This window comes from Bidens hawaiensis, unplaced genomic scaffold (assembly GCF_021521415.1).
Source record: "Bidens hawaiensis isolate Kalapana, Puna unplaced genomic scaffold, B.hawaiensis_p1.1 tig00041071_1, whole genome shotgun sequence".
Lineage (NCBI taxonomy): Eukaryota > Viridiplantae > Streptophyta > Magnoliopsida > Asterales > Asteraceae > Bidens > Bidens hawaiensis.
In genome coordinates, this window is record NW_027497252.1 from 88,063 (window position 1) to 103,865 (window position 15,803).

Consider the following 15,803-nt stretch of genomic DNA (forward strand, 5'->3'; position numbering starts at 1 on the left):
GTTACGAATATGCGATAACGATTTAATGTTTGTATTTTTAATATAAAAACTATAAATGAAAGTTATGTGTTTTTAATCTTCCAAGCAAAGAACCCTAACAACGAAAGCAAAGAATGGCTTCGGTCTTCCAAACTAAACCCTAAACCCTAAACCCCAAAAAAAAAAACCGGTTAACCTAAAAACCGGTTATTAAAAAACCGGTTAATAAAAAAACCGGTTTATTAACCGGTTCTAACCGGTTTCTAAACCGGTCCTAACCGGTTAGACCGGTTAGGGTTTTGACATACAAAAACCGGTTATTAACCGGTCCGGTTATTAACCGAACCGGTTTTTTTCCGGACCAAAAAAAACCGGTTCGGTTAATAACCGAACCGGTTTTTAAAAAAAAACCGATTTGTGCACCTCTAACTGGAGATATTTATTCTATTTAGTTTTTATTATTTACTTTTTATTTTTAATATAACCTATTATGTTCATAAAAACAACAAATAATTCAAATTGGGCTATTCATAATATACGTATGTGCAGACAATTGGTTACATCTGTTAACAACTTAAGAAGGTAAAAAATACAACAAACAACTCCCGCCAAAAGAAGGTACAAAACAAAACCACAAAGGGGAAAGCGGGAGATCAGCAGGTTATTAGTTATTACCGAAAATTTTGATGTAATGTTAGCGATTTTTCATCAGCAACATCGACTCGTTTGTAACATATGCGTTCTCAAACTGCAATCCTTTACCTGTCAAGGGTATTATTGTAATTAGACAAAGTAATGGATAAATATGAGAACCAAACTCATTCACATCATACACCAGATTCACATATATTTACTTCTTATTTGATCCTAATTCTCTATGTGATTAACGCCAAACAACAATGGACCCCTGCAAACGAGCCACATCAAGTGGGCCTTACATTTTCTAAGCTAAATATTTTTAACTGTTTATGATTTCAAATCATCACCTATAATTAATACTTTTATAAATTTACCTTGACGGCGGATAAAACGGATAAAAAATCTTTGCAAATTCTAAGCAAAGCTCCCTCTTTTGCAGACACTTTTACAATTTTGGTCACCAAAAAATTCATTTCTTCAACCTGAAAATACACATCATGTGTTATGTCCACCTGTTGCTAGTTGGTTTGAATACGAATCCTCAAATAACATTTTATCTTGTAACTTTTAATAACAGTTATAGAAAAGGTATAAGTTAAACACAACACCTGTAAACAAAGTGAGTTCATTAATGAAGATGAACCTATTTCCTGCATCACATCGAGTGCTGAATTTATGGCATCTTTCATGCTTTGGAGATCAACCTAGCAAGATCAACATCATCGTATAGTTTTGATCTTTTGAGTTCTTGATAAACAACATTATAAACTTTTAATCTTTTCGGTCCTTGTAAAATAACATATCATAAATTTTTGATCTTCGAGTTCTGGAAAAATACCATTATAAAGCTTCAATATTTTTGGGTTTTTTTAAATTAAAAAATAAAACACCATCATAAGTTTTGATCGTTGAGTTCTTAAAAACTCCATATAGTTTTGATTTCTTACAAGTCGAATCTTTTGAGTTCTTGAAAAATGTTTTATCAAGTTTTGATCTTTTGACTTCTTGAAAAACATCATCATCAAGTTTCGGTCATTAGAGTTCTTGGAAAACACCATCATACAGTTTTGATTTCTTTTGAGTTAATGATAAACTAGAATAGAAAAGGCACATACTTTAGCTCCTGCAGTAACAGGAAGACGAAGGGTGCTAGCCTTCAAAGCTTCAATGGCTCCAAGCAATGATATCGAATGGTTTTTGTCTAAATAACCCCAATCTTCAAGAAACCCCTTCTACATTTATTCAACAAAACAATAAACACATTCTGAAAATAGCATAACTTTCGGGTATTTACTGCTTATGCATTTGATTAATACTTGCATTCACTAACACGTGTTTATGAATAAATCTAAACGCATAGCATTAGATACAATACACGAATAAACTTACTTGTGCCTTAAGAAGCGATGCTAATTTCAGCTTTTGCCTTAAAAGTTGCAATCTATGCCTTTTTCTCGTCACCGAATCACGCAAATCCGAGATAGTAATCCACGCATTCCATAGATTTTCCTAAACAACATAAGACCGACTTCAAAAACAAACATCAATACAACCAAAAAACCATTCTAAAACCAAAATAACACTTCTTCTTAAAATAATCATACCTCAATACTAAATTTTTGCTTCAATACTATATCTTCATTCCTAGCATTCACAAACCGCCACTGCAATAGCCGATTATACAAAAGCCTCAAAACATGCGCATCAAGAAATAGATTTCCACTCACTTTTCCTCTTCTAACATCAACCGCAAAGCTAAGTACCGATGGCATCTCACTAACATTATTGTCAATTCCAGAAACCGAACGCCTACGAGGACTCGTCATTCTCTTCGGTGAAGGTGTCGTCACAAACTTATTTGGTGACGACGGTCTTATTCGATTCGGTGAAGTCATCGTTCTTGCTGACGATAAAGAATTATTATCACTCGAGAATCTTTTCGAATTCAAGTTTTTCGAAAGCGGTGAGCTTGAATCCTGCAACCTCCTCATTCTACTATTAGTTTCTTGCCAAAACTTTGGTGACACAACAATCCCACTACGCCCGATTCGTAAACGGGTCGGCCCGTTTTCTTGAACACCTGAAGTGCTACCAGAAGAAGCACTTTCCGTATCCGAATACGAATCTTTACCCGAATTCCCATCTGGGTTATGTTTATTAGGGTTTAAAACATCAACCAAAGTGGCGTTTGGTTGTCGGGTTCTACCGGGCCAGTGGTGGTGATCAGAGGGTTTAGTATTCTCAGCATGATCACTGTTTCGAATAAAGGTAGGTGATTGATGATGGGTGAGTTTGGTTTTAGTGATTGGAAGTGAAAAGGATGCACCTTGAAACGAAACTGATACGCTTCTTGTCGACGTGGCACCGGCACCGGAGTCTGGTCGCCGGCGGTCAACGTAAAGCGACCGTTTTACTGCCGGAGGAGTCGAGTTTCTTGAAATTAAAGGAGATGGTGACCTTCTAGAAGGTGTTGTTTCAGTAACCATCATTGACGGAAATATACATATAATTATAGTTGAAGTTTACAAACGAACTGACCTCACATTGTCGAATTAAACCATGAAAACACCAAGCTGAGTTTTCCTGCAGTCGAGGATGGGTTGGGGTTTTGTGAGCTTCGGAAAAAACGTTAATTGTTATAATATGGAAGTCTTATAACAATAATAATTTATGAAGAAACAGTTAACCTAACAATTAAAATGTTATTTTCTTTTTAATTGGTTGTTCAAGAACTAAGCCGAGCTCGAGCAGAACTCAAATTTTGAATCAAAATAAAACTTGAGTACAAGCTCGACTCGATTAGACTCGGCTACATTGGTAGAACACAGACAAAGATGTGGGACAGATAAGATCAGGGGTGTTCTTTTGGTTCGTTTTTTGGATTTCGAGTTTTCGGGTCGAGTTCTTCGGTTTTCAAAGTTTTAAATCTTAACACGAAACAAATCCAAATCTCTCATAAGTTTTTTAGGTTCGGGTTTTTCGGGTTGGGTTTATTGAGTTTCGAGTATCCTAGAAAACAAAAAAAAATTATAAAACTTTCAGTGCTAAAATTAAAACATGTTCTTCGCTCGTAACGCAAATAATCAAATAATAAACCAATGTAACTTGATAAAACAATTCAAAAGAAGAATAAAACTAAGAACTAACTCGAACCATAATCTTCTTCAGTTGGACATGATTTAGTTGTTCGATTACGGTTTCTATTAGTAATAAACGGAAAAAAATAAATTAACAATAAACAATCGATTAGAGTCAGCAACTGATAACTTTAGTGGCTAAGACTAAGCTTATTATATATAAAAATACATTTAATTTTAAAACTAAAAATGTATTCGGGTTTTTCGGGTTGACCCCAGACTTATAAATTAAACCCGAAAACCAATCTGAATTATTTCGGTTCGGGTTAGTCTTTTCTTGTGTTCGATTACAGGTTTTTTCGGGTTGAGTTTCGGATAAAAGTGTCAATCCTAGAAAGATAATGAAGAAAAGTATACTTAAAGGTTAAAAAGTGATTTTTTTTAACTTTATCAAGTGAGTCAACATTGGCTTGAGGTCGGTTTGGTTACAAAACAAGCAAGCTTGTTTTTTCTTTCTCGATTAAAACGCGTTTGATTAAATACTTTTAACCAACAAAATAATTTTAAACAATTATCATATATAAATGTAATCGGTATGTGAACCATGCGACAACTTTTTAAATAATAAACATATTTAATTAACACTTAAATGAACTTTCAAGAAATGATTGATAGCTTAGTCTCAACCCTTTCTATGTCCCCCGGACTCATATGTTGACCCGACCAACTAGAAAATAGGCGTGGTCATAATTATAAATAAAAGGTTTAGTAGGATCTAGCATGGGGAAATTGGAAATGAAAAGAGACGGGCTAACATCCCGAAAGGAAAGGATCTACCGTAACAAAAACATCGAACTAGGGGTATACCTGGTTCAATAGAACGTATCTGAAACAAATAGCAAAAATGGACCGATCAATTTAATAACTAACTCGGTGTTACCGACAAACCATGGACCATCATAGCCAACTTGAAAGTGGCAATGCCGGACACGGACCTAAAATCCTTTTACCCAAATCTATGGTTACATATAAACAACTCGGGTACAAGTGTAATCCACGTCATCCATGACTCACTTCTTGCTATTAACTTTTATCTTGTAGGTTCATTGAGATTAATAATTTGGTTACTAATAATAATTTTAGAAATTACATGGTATTATTGTATACAAAAATTTAACGAAAATACTATGCAACTGGAATCAATAAACATAAAATAAGATGAAAATTAAATATAAAAAATAGATTAGTTGCATAAAAAAGTTAGGAGTTGAGTGTGACATGGGATCTTAGGGGATTAGGGGACTCGGGGTGGTGCGTGATGGCCACCCACCATGCGTGATATGCCCATCAACACCGCCGCCGATGCTCCCATCACGCGTGATGAGAGATCCAGCGTGATAGCCATCACGTGGTGAGCCCCGATATATATGACCGTTGCCATGAATTAAAACCCATCACACTCACACAAAAATCTATATCTATAATCTATATAAACGAAAACATAAAAATCTTACGTGTCACGATGTAATCGCTCCCCCTTTTTTTGGAGTCACCAGATTTGCTTGATTTTTAAATGAAGGCTTCTCATACATTTGACTCGCATTCACAGATATGGGTCTTATCAAACCCAGATATTTCTTAAATGGGTTATAACATCTCATTAAATTAAAAATTAATCTCACCAAATATTTGATATAAAAATCTTATAAAGTAGGATTATACCAAAAATTAATATCTGATTTATTTAAAAATATATATATTATATATAATTAAAAACTAATTTTATAGTAAAAAATAAACGGGTCTTGGGTCTCATCAAACCCATATAGCTTTTAAAACGGGTTCTAACATCTCATTAATTTGTGAAATAATTTATCATCAAATCATAAGTATATTATTAACTTTCATACAATAAAAAAATAAAAGTTCAAAAAATAAATAAATATCAGAAACAAATAATATAAAAACAGCCCCCGTAATACGGGTATGTATGTATATCAAAACTCATCACACTACCACCAACCCCACTAAATTCCATCACTAGTGATGAAATGTGATAGAGTGAGGTGACACACCACCATTAGGTGTGGTGGATGATGGAAATTGAACCACCCCCTCCCCCTTATTAGAGATTTAGAGTTAATAATCCTCCAATTTGTGGTGATTTAATGGTATTTTATTTAAGATGGGACGTCGTTCTAATCGGGCCATTACCTTGCTTTAAAGTTTAACCGTATTTTTTCTTTGTGATTTTCACGTGTTTTTAGATAACTTTGGAAAATTGTTGCTAATAATTATGCATAAGTTTTATGCTATTAGTATGAATACAAATACAATTGTGAAAAAATATATTTTAAACTTTCATTTTTCTATTTAAGTTTTAACTCATTTAAAGTACTGTTTTTAACTACTATTTTCATAATATTGGTATTTAAAAAAACTACTCTTTTCATTAAAATCACATTTTCAGTCGTTCTTTTTGCAACTCACGTATTAGACTAGGCTATGTGTTATTAGAGGTGTTCAAAAAAACCGGTTGTAGAACCGGTTTGGTCGGTTTAACCGAAAACCGGTTAATAGAAAAACCGGTTATTAAAAAACCGGTTAGACCGGTTATTGAACCGCCGGTTAGTACTTCGGTTACTCATTCGTGGACAAAAACCGGTTATTGAACCGGTTAGTAAAAAAACCGGTTAAATTTAAAAACCGGTTATTAAAAAACCGGTTAACCTAAAAACCGGTTAACCGGTTAACGGTCAAAAACCGGTTGACCTAAAAACCGGTTAACCGGTTTTTAGGTTAACCGGTTTTTGACCGTTATAAAACGGCCATATGACCGTTTGGGTCCTTTTTTGCCCGTTTTTTCTTGATTTCTAGCCGTTTTTTTTAACATTTTACCCCCACAAACAACTATATATAGTTTAGGTTGGGTAGGTTAGCTCACACTCGATTATACAACTCTACTAGCTCTAAACGTTTATTTCATACGCGATTATTTTGTTATCTCACACTCAATTATACCACATTACCACTCCATACGCTCTTATTTCGTAGTCGTTTATTTCATACTCGTACTCGTTTATTTCATACTCAATTATACGCTCTTATTATCATGGCCTCCCAAAGTGCTGCTTCATCCGTCAACATGGGTGCCTCGAACACAGCAAGTTGTTCATGTAATCGTGTCTAAGCATTCTTTTTCCTAATATGTGCTCTTATTTACTTGTTGATTTGGATTTTTCTAATTTAGTTAAAGAAACAGCAAACATGGAGGCAAATCATGAACAAACTGCGATTGGGAACAACAGGAGCATCTGCTAGTTCACGATTTAATGTTTGTATTTTTGAGTTAAATCATGAACAACAGTTCTTAGCAAAGATTTCTTCAGTGTTAATGATTTAATGTTTGTATTTTTGAGTTACGAATATGCGATAACGATTTAATGTTTGTATTTTTAATGTAAAAACTATAAATGAAAGTTATGTGTTTTTAATCTTTGGTTTGTTGAAAACACATTCACCAACACACACTCATACTCATCTTCCAAGCAAAGAACCCTAACAACGAAAGCAAAGAATGGCTTTGGTCAGTCCGTTTTGCCTTGTAGTTACCGGTTTGTTTATACTGTGAAAAAATAATGGTCTTCATTAAGTACAAAATATAAAAAACAAATATTCGTATTTGAAACCGCGAAATTTAAAAAAAAAAAAAAAAAAAAAAAAAACCGGTTAATAAAAAAAACCGGTTAATAAAAAAACCGGTTTATTAACCGGCTCTAACCGGTTTCTAAACCGGTCCTAACCGGTTAGACCGGTTAGGGTTATGACAGAAAAAAACCGGTTATTAACCGGTTCGGTTATTAACCGAACCGGTTTTTTTCCGGGCCAAAAAAAACCGGTCCGGTTAATAACCGAACCGGTTTTTTTAAAAAAACCGGTTTGTGCACCTCTATGTGTTATGGGGCTTCATTGGGGGGTTTCAGTCACGTCACTCGCCAACGTCATAACACCTTCTAGCGAATGGCATCAACATGGGACTTTAACCCATTCACGGTCGCTAAGGGAGGTTGTAGGGGGATGCTTGGTTATTTATGGCTCACAAGTCACAAGTAGAGGCTTTATCCATAACATGGTCAAGTGAGCCAGCCAGCAGGGTCTTTATTTGAAGCCTAGTCAACATCCGATCAACACAATGTGTCGTAATAGAGGATGAATCCAGAGCCAGAGAAACCCCACAACACATAACCTTACAAATTAAAGAATTTAATCTCATTGGTGTATTCGCTTCACTTGTAAAAATTGGTCTCTTTCATCTATGTGAGACTGAGAGTACAGAAAACAAAGCCACAATACATATGTTTCAAATGTGACCTGAAGTAAACAGGATAAAATGGTTGGTTTTGCGCATTTGAATACATACATGTGTTGCAAGACGTTTAAAGCCATTGTCATGTTTAAAGCAATAGAACTAATTTATAAATGATTCTGGTACTTAAAATCAATCAAACATTAAGCATCCATGTTTTCATTAATTTGTTTTACATGAAAGGTGCTTTACCATATAACAAATTGTGCAAGTTCAAAAGAATAACAAATTGTGCAGAATCCAAGATCACTAAAGCAATTTGATAACAACATTTTATCTTTAATCAGCAAATGGCTTCTAAGAAACCTTTAAAGTTAACATTGTACCATTAGAGTCTGACTTTTAAAAAGAGCAAGAAACCCTATCATCTAGCATGCATGATTAAACGCAAACGGTCTTGACTTTAAATAAAAGTTCTCATACAAAAAACTCAAGCTGCAATAATAATCCAACTACATCCATTGTTACCCCAAAAGAGATCAATTAACAAAACATCTAAATACTTTAAATCATTATTACGAAAAACAAGCTTCCACTCATAAACCTTCAACTCCTTAGCGGTACTGCAAAGATAACAATTATACAAGTTAATTTCAAAAGGTTTCAAATTTATAATAAACAAGTATGCAACAAACCTAAGACGGTTAGCATATACCTTAATGAAACCAATTTCCTTGGCATTGCTGTGGAAACACTGTCTGCAGCACATAAGACCGTATTTCCTAATCAAACCATGCGAGTTCCCGCACACCCGACTGCAATCCGTAATATGTATTAACACAATAATTAATTACAAAAACCAATTTCATTAACTACTTATCATCATAACGGAAAACAACAAAAATAATACAGTGAATAAACAGTTTCAAATTGGTCATGGTCATGGTCATAAGTCACAGCTTTTGAAGATAATAATATTGAGTTATACAAATTGTTTGAACAAATCAGTCCTCAAATGATTCATGACAGGTTATACGATCTCAACATAACAGGAATCATAAACTAATTCGTCAAATAACCAAAATTAACCGATGAAACACTTGTAATGTTAAGCAACAGAATATATAGTCTAATAATGCATCACAAATGCTAAAAATTAACAGAGTGAAGAAGTTTACCAGGTGCGAGATCCAGGACCATAGGTCTTAGGATGAGAGTTCCAGATGTTTGAGTGACCCATGATTCTGATGATGCTTCAAAGCTTTCGATCGATATGAAAGCCGCAGCCGATGTCTGTTATGTTAGGGTGTGGCGAATGCGATGAAAATTAGTATTTATGCAGGGACCTCGTCAAAACCCTAATGGATTCCATTTTATTATTATTATTATTTATTTTTATTTATGGATTTATTTCTATTATTCTTTAAATAATTTCGTGTGTAAATATTTTAATAAGTTCTAGCCGGCGGTATAATTTTCGGGAGAACGTCCAAGCCAAACTATGTTGTCAGCGTGGCTTAGTTAGGACAACATAGTCTGGTCAGAGTGAGACATCAGGACTCTCCAAATTTAGAGAGTGTGGTAACCTAAATACAAGAAAATCGTAATTTAAAAAAAACACAGAATTATAAATTTTGCCCTTTAAAAAAGCCAAATTACGGTTCGTGTCATTTTTTTAGTTTTTTTGCAGGCGGTGTACTTTAAACATTTTTTTCTACACGTTATGATCTTTACGCTAACTGGGTTAGAAAAACTCAGTTAAGTATGACATGTGCCAGACATGTGATGGGCATAATTGTAATTCTAATGTATCCTTAAAATTAAAAAAGAAAAAAATATATATAATATTAACTTAAAACAAAAAAAAACATTTTCAATCTCTCTCTCTCTCTTCTCGTCTTCTTCTCTCTCCACATTTTTCCGGCGTGAATATGTGGAGGGGGGTTGTGGTAGCGTGTCGGCGTGGTGGTTGTTGGTTGTAACGAATCAGCGTCGGTGGGTTGTGGTTAGCCGGAGAAGAAGAAACAAAATCCCTTTCTTCTCAGTCGGAGATCTTGCCTTCCAATGGCTGCTGAGATCTGAAACCGCCATTGATTTTCCAGCAAGCCGGAGGTCTTGATTTTCCGACGAGCCTTGAGCAGATCTGAAATCACCATTGATTTTCCCGCGAGCCCACATATTCATCAAATCTGAAACCACCATGATTTTTCGGCGAGCACAAAGCAGATCTGAAACCACCATTCCACCACCGTCAACCCAATCTCCGTCCACACAAAGCACAAAGCAGTCTGTTTAGATTAAATTCATGGTTAACCGACAACTTTACATCAAATTTGCAGATTAGCTTACAAAAATGGCCAACCCAAAAGTTTTCTTTGACATACTTGTCGGAACAAAGAAAGCGGCCCGAGTTGTCATGGAACTATTCGCTGATGTCACCCCAAAAACCGCAGAAAATTTCCGTGCGCTTTGCACATGTGAAAAGGGGATCGGGAAGCCGTTACACTACAAAGGGTCAGCATTCCACCAAATCATCCCGAATTTCATGTGCCAAGGCGGGGATTTCACGAGGGGTAACCAGTGGCGGACCCAGGATTTTTTGCCAATGGGGTCCCATATTTTCGGTGTTCAAATTTTTCGGGTCGGTCGTTGTTCAGGTCGGGTCGATGCGAAGAACATAATAAAAAACAATATCATAATAAAACTTTCTTTTCAATCATCACTACCTGAACGAGTCAAAATGGGTCGGGTTGACACATAAACACTTTGTTTTCCCTTTCTTAAACATTTTTGAGATAGAACCTAGATCCACCCTTTCATAAGCATGTGTTGAAAACCATTAACTTAAACTAGTGAAAAATAAAACTGATATTTTAAAGTGTTTGAATGTTTCTAAAGAAAATCATGCATAAAGTTGAAAACAATGATATGTATTTTAGAGGTGTTTGAATGTTTCCAAAGTTATCATTGCAACATTAGCAATCAAATGATTGATTAACACTAAAAATTAACACAAAAAACCAAAAACTGAGCCTTGTAAGACTTGAACCCATGACCTTTCAAAGATAAAACAAGGGACTTTCCACCAGACCACATCAACATTAATAGTATGAGTTCCAAGTATTAAATCTTATGGGGTCCTCAAAAAATTTAATATACCGCTTCTAATAAATTTTTAAAAAACATTGGTGTCTCGGGACCCCGATCCACACTATGTGGGTCCGCCCCTGGGGGTAACGGGACCGGGGCTGGATGGGAAGCATGTGGTGCTTGGTAAGGTTGTTGATGGGTATAGTGTTGTGAAAGAGATGGAGGCGGTTGGATCTGATGGCGGTTCGTGCTCTTCAAAGGTTGTTATTGAAGAAAGAAAGATATGGAGGCAGGTGTGGGGGTGGCTGGTGGTGGTGGTGGGTGATTAAGAAAGAAAGAGAAGCAGGGAGAGAGAGAGAAATAAACTAAAAAAAGGACACGAAGCGTAATTTGGCTTTTTTTAAAGAACAAAATTTGTAATTTTATAAAAAAAAAGGTTACACTTCTTTTAAACAACAATAACACCTAAAAATTTATTCATAAAATCCATCTAATGCTCATTTTTGTGAGACTTGAATTGCACTAATTTTGTGGGCACCGGTGGTAGAGGTGCGTGATTTGCTTTTATGTTTTCCCACAAACTAGACTTTCGGTTGACTTTGGCGTTAATTAAAACCAACTGAACTTGTACATTTTTATTTTGAACTTTAATTAATTTTTAATAATTTAATATGTGGTGTAACCCGAATATTTAAGCTAAAAAACACCTCAATTAATTATTAGCTAACAGTATTTTTTAACAATATTTTTCGGTCCAAGATTTGCAACCCAAACGAAAAAACCAAAAGTAAACCAAGCCAAAACTAAAATAGTAACATAAGAGAAACCATAATTGATAATTGACAAATATCTTGTTTTTCTCAAAACTTTGTGTACTTGTGCGAGAACTATGAAATATGAAGAGAAACAAGGTGTGTTAGTGAGTGTGTGAAGAGAGAACGATGCAGAAGCTCGGTCTAGTATCAACTTCCGAGGTCAAATATTGGGATTACATGAGATTTATATGTAGTGATCAAATCTTCCACATTTGGTCTTAACTTTTAAGAAACAACTCATATGATTTGTTCATTGTTAACCCGTTTCGAAAACTGAATGTTGACTTTGGATAAAACGTCAAATGTTAGCCTGATTCCAAAACCAAATTGAATTGCAGTTTTTCGAGTTTAATTTGAATATTAAACACCACTAAATACAGACATATACTTATTATATTGTAAGCATGTTCCTACAATCACTTTACCATCGACAAGTTTTCATTTTCCTAATTCACCATATATACAACTCAACAACTCAGACAAGTTCACACTGAAATGCAAAAATATAATAAGTTTTAAGAATAAAATTAGATTAATCCAACATACAATAAATATTCGATCCTATAGGTGTCACTTATTTAGTATTTATGATGATATGTATAATACAAAGGATGTAAATATTTTGCTACAACTTCAACCCGCCTGGCATCGTATCAATAATTTAGCATCCAAAATCGTAAGACACAAGTCCTTGCAGCTCGGGTCCGTTCAATCTGTTGTTTTCAAAACTAAAAACAGCAACAAAAAGGAACCATTAATTTAAAATCCCATTTGCGTGGTACGAGAATGAATCCATGAAACAAAAATCACTCTTCAGACATACCTTTCCATTGGGAAACTTGAGAAAGGGCCATCTACGGGTATCGTGCCACAAAGATCGTTATTCGAAACATCGCTGCATGATCAAAACATCAAATACAAATAATTAATTAATCATTCATCATCTAACATAAACTAGGTACATGTAAGCAAACACGAATCCTTAAAACTTACAAAACTTTAAGATTAGAGAGTTTTGCTAGTTCCCTTGGAATAGCGCCGGACAGCTTATTGTTGTTTAATCGCCTACAACTTACTATATTAGCTTATACAACTAATTAAAGATATAACATTATGTTAAAAACAAAAAAAATATATGCTTACAAAAATCTTAAAGACTTCAACTTAGAAAATGATTTTGGAATTTCCCCTTGGAAATTATTGCCATATAAATCCATGCTAATTAGGTTTTTCAAACTTCCTAATTCCTTTGGGAGTTTGCCTTCAAAGTTATTCCCATAAAGTTCCCTGCAATTTAACAACAATTTCGACATTTAGGTTTCTCATTAACCAAATAGAATAGGGATCAACATCTTTTTTAACCAAATTATCACACCGACACAAGTTTTTTCATGTTTTTAATATCGATACCATTCGGTTTCAGTATTTCGTATTTTCAATGGTACCAGTACTCCGGTACCAAAGTATTTGCCTATTCATGGTTTTACTTGTTTTCGGTATTAATATTTTTATCCCTAAAATAAAATTCCATAAAATCATGAATTTTTATCTAAATAAGTAAAAAAAAAAAAGGATTAATGTGTGAGAAAGTACAAGTATTGAAGATGCTTGAGTTCACCGAGTTCCGGACCCAAAGCTCCAGAAATATTAGAATTCCCCAAATCCCTGAAATTTAATTATAATAGAACAAATCAATAATCTTGAAACTAAACAAATAATAATAATAATAATAATAATAATAATAATAATAATAATAATAATAATAATAATAAAATCGGAAATTGAAAGTGGGTTATCAAGAATCTTGAAATCTTACAAACGAATAACATGATTATTAGCATCGCAGGTAATATGAAACCATGTACAAGGATTTACAAGTGTCGGGTCCCAGCTCTGTAACACATTTTTTGGGTCAGAAAATTTAATTCTCAAAGCATGTAAAACAGTTCCTGCAAAATCAACATCAAATACTAACAATTAAACACGAATCAAAAGATGGGTTTTCGAGAATTTTAATTAAGGATTAAAAGTTTAAAACCCATGAACAAGAATTGTTAAAGCTTTGGATTTACCTTCGGAATTGGTGGATAAGATAGGAGTGAGAGTTGACAAGAGTGATAATAAGAGGATCTTGAAGCTAAAAGAAGCCATTTTTATGAGAATTAAGGAGTTTGGAATTTGGGTTATGAAGAAGATGAAGGGGAGAAATGGTCAAAGTCGGATGTTTTGGTCAAACGAAAGACAATGGAAGATGCTGGGTGTTTGTTTACTATTGGGTCAAAAGTCTATGTTAGTTTGTTTGGTTTCACATGGCTACTTGGTATGGCATTTGGTTTCATGTTTTTAGTTTTTAACCAGATTTTTTTTTATATTTCTTTTTTTCGTTTATGTGATTTGAACCAGAGATCTCTCGTATCCCTTTAACTGAGACCTCTCGTATCACTTTAACTTAAGGTTTTTAATAACTTTACTCTTATCAATGGACCATCAACCTATTAGGGTATCTGTAATGGGCGATTTTGGGTGATATTTGAAGGGAACACCGCTCCCCATGGATGAGTTTTTGTCGCCGGCCAAACCTTTGAAAATTATTATTATTATATTGTGTTGTGTGTGGTATATAAATGCATGTATATATATATTGGACTACAACATCATTACACCCCTAAAACAAAAACTCATTATTTGCTGACTGAGCGCCACATGACACACACGCTCCATTATGTAGCCCCTTCATTACACATAGCTTTAGTGTATTTGGCTTCATGTGAATTTAAATGCTTACATTAACATTTACAAAAAAAAAAGGTTAGAAGGTTCTCTTTAATAAAGTTATAAGAAGAGTTAATTACTTGGATGATCTGTATATCATGTATATAATACAAATTTGGTTACTGAATTTGAGAAATCACATCTATAAGAGTTTAAATCCTTACATTCAAGTTTATTAATTTGATGTAAACTGTTGTATTACGTTTACTAATTCCAGTTAATAACTTCTCTTTAAAACATTTTGGTTAAGGTTCCGTTTTATTAATAACTTGAAAAGTCTGGACTAAGACGGACATGAAACTAGTTGGAATAGGGTTGAAGAAGATAAAAGAAGTGGTAAACTAACACGGGTGGTTTGATCACACACATGGTGCTTCTTTATGGGGAGGCAATAACAATAGCAGTAACACTCCTAAAAAAAAGTCTATAGCATTTTCTTCTCGAATGCTTTATAATATAGTTTGGTATAGATTCACAAAACTGCCTACTAAAATACGTAGATAAAAGATTTAGCTAGACATGTTTTTTGCTTGACCAACTCGACATAAATCCTTAGTCGAATCATCAAACCATTTTTTTCAAATTGGGACCGAATCGTTAAATTTATAGACGGATTGAACCCAATTCACTTCGGTTTGGTGAGTTTGAATAGTTTATTAAGATTTAAAACTCGTGACTTAAAACTGGTGCTTTAGAACAAACTAGGTTATTGACCCATGCACGACATAGACGGAATATAGAATTCGTCAGGTAAACACATATATAAATTGAATTGACAAGTTATAAACTTACATGATTTTCAATTGTAATTCTTATTCATACGCAAATAAAGTATTTAAATACATAAACTTAAAAAGAATGACTTTACATAGTAAAATGTTTACGAAGAAAATTTAAAACTTTAAAACATAAACTTTATAAACTTTAAAGAATAATATTAACAGAAAAAAACAAACTTCACTAACATTAGTCTGGAAAGCAAGCAAATAAGAAAATAAGCATCCATGTAAGATTCCCGATAAGTATCCAAGAATGATTCGGGCTTCTTTTCTTCCTGGACCGGGAACACGGTTGATGACGTAAACATTCATACACCAATCTAACAAATATAGTGACTAATTGACT

At 34.1% G+C, this 15,803-nt stretch overlaps 3 protein-coding genes across 3 annotated transcripts; all 3 read right to left on the reverse strand.

The window, feature by feature from the left end:
* Nucleotides 1–935: 935 nt before the first annotated feature.
* Nucleotides 936–3,104, reverse strand: LOC143592569 (QWRF motif-containing protein 2-like). Its single transcript, XM_077072461.1, has 5 exons — nt 2,223–3,104; nt 2,008–2,127; nt 1,734–1,850; nt 1,227–1,322; nt 936–1,100 (listed from the first exon to the last, which is right to left on the reverse strand). Exons 1-5 carry the CDS (start codon nt 3,102–3,104, stop codon nt 981–983), a joined length of 1,335 nt encoding a protein of 444 aa, XP_076928576.1. The 3' UTR covers nt 936–980.
* Nucleotides 3,105–8,450: 5,346 nt separating this feature from the next.
* On the reverse strand, nt 8,451–9,324 carry LOC143592576 (small ribosomal subunit protein uS14z/uS14y/uS14x). Its single transcript, XM_077072466.1, has 3 exons — nt 9,180–9,324; nt 8,717–8,816; nt 8,451–8,624 (listed from the first exon to the last, which is right to left on the reverse strand). Exons 1-3 carry the CDS (start codon nt 9,239–9,241, stop codon nt 8,616–8,618), a joined length of 171 nt encoding a protein of 56 aa, XP_076928581.1. The 5' UTR covers nt 9,242–9,324; the 3' UTR covers nt 8,451–8,615.
* Nucleotides 9,325–12,412: 3,088 nt separating this feature from the next.
* LOC143592577 (leucine-rich repeat protein 2-like) lies at nt 12,413–14,245 on the reverse strand. Its single transcript, XM_077072467.1, has 7 exons — nt 13,979–14,245; nt 13,723–13,855; nt 13,500–13,571; nt 13,050–13,193; nt 12,900–12,971; nt 12,730–12,801; nt 12,413–12,634 (listed from the first exon to the last, which is right to left on the reverse strand). Exons 1-7 carry the CDS (start codon nt 14,055–14,057, stop codon nt 12,568–12,570), a joined length of 639 nt encoding a protein of 212 aa, XP_076928582.1. The 5' UTR covers nt 14,058–14,245; the 3' UTR covers nt 12,413–12,567.
* Between the last annotated feature and the right edge of the window lie 1,558 nt (nt 14,246–15,803).

What these genes read in the sequence shown, in the direction of transcription:
- LOC143592569 (XM_077072461.1), bottom strand. Translation starts at nt 3,104, where the DNA reads ATGGTTACTGAAACAACACCTTCTAGAAGGTCACCATCTCCTTTAATT. An exon ending in CATCGCTTCTTAAGGCACAA is followed by an intron (nt 1,851 to 2,007) that starts GTAAGTTTATTC and finishes GAATAAATGTAG; the next exon opens with AAGGGGTTTCTTGAAGATTG. An exon ending in TGAACTCACTTTGTTTACAG is followed by an intron (nt 1,101 to 1,226) that starts GTGTTGTGTTTA and finishes GTGTATTTTCAG; the next exon opens with GTTGAAGAAATGAATTTTTT.
- LOC143592577 (XM_077072467.1), bottom strand. Translation starts at nt 14,057, where the DNA reads ATGGCTTCTTTTAGCTTCAAGATCCTCTTATTATCACTCTTGTCAACT. An exon ending in CTTATCCACCAATTCCGAAG is followed by an intron (nt 13,856 to 13,978) that starts GTAAATCCAAAG and finishes TTGATTTTGCAG; the next exon opens with GAACTGTTTTACATGCTTTG. An exon ending in TCAAGTTTCCCAATGGAAAG is followed by an intron (nt 12,635 to 12,729) that starts GTATGTCTGAAG and finishes TGCTGTTTTTAG; the next exon opens with TTTTGAAAACAACAGATTGA.
- LOC143592576 (XM_077072466.1), bottom strand. Translation starts at nt 9,241, where the DNA reads ATGGGTCACTCAAACATCTGGAACTCTCATCCTAAGACCTATGGTCCT. An exon ending in GGTCCTGGATCTCGCACCTG is followed by an intron (nt 8,817 to 9,179) that starts GTAAACTTCTTC and finishes TACGGATTGCAG; the next exon opens with TCGGGTGTGCGGGAACTCGC.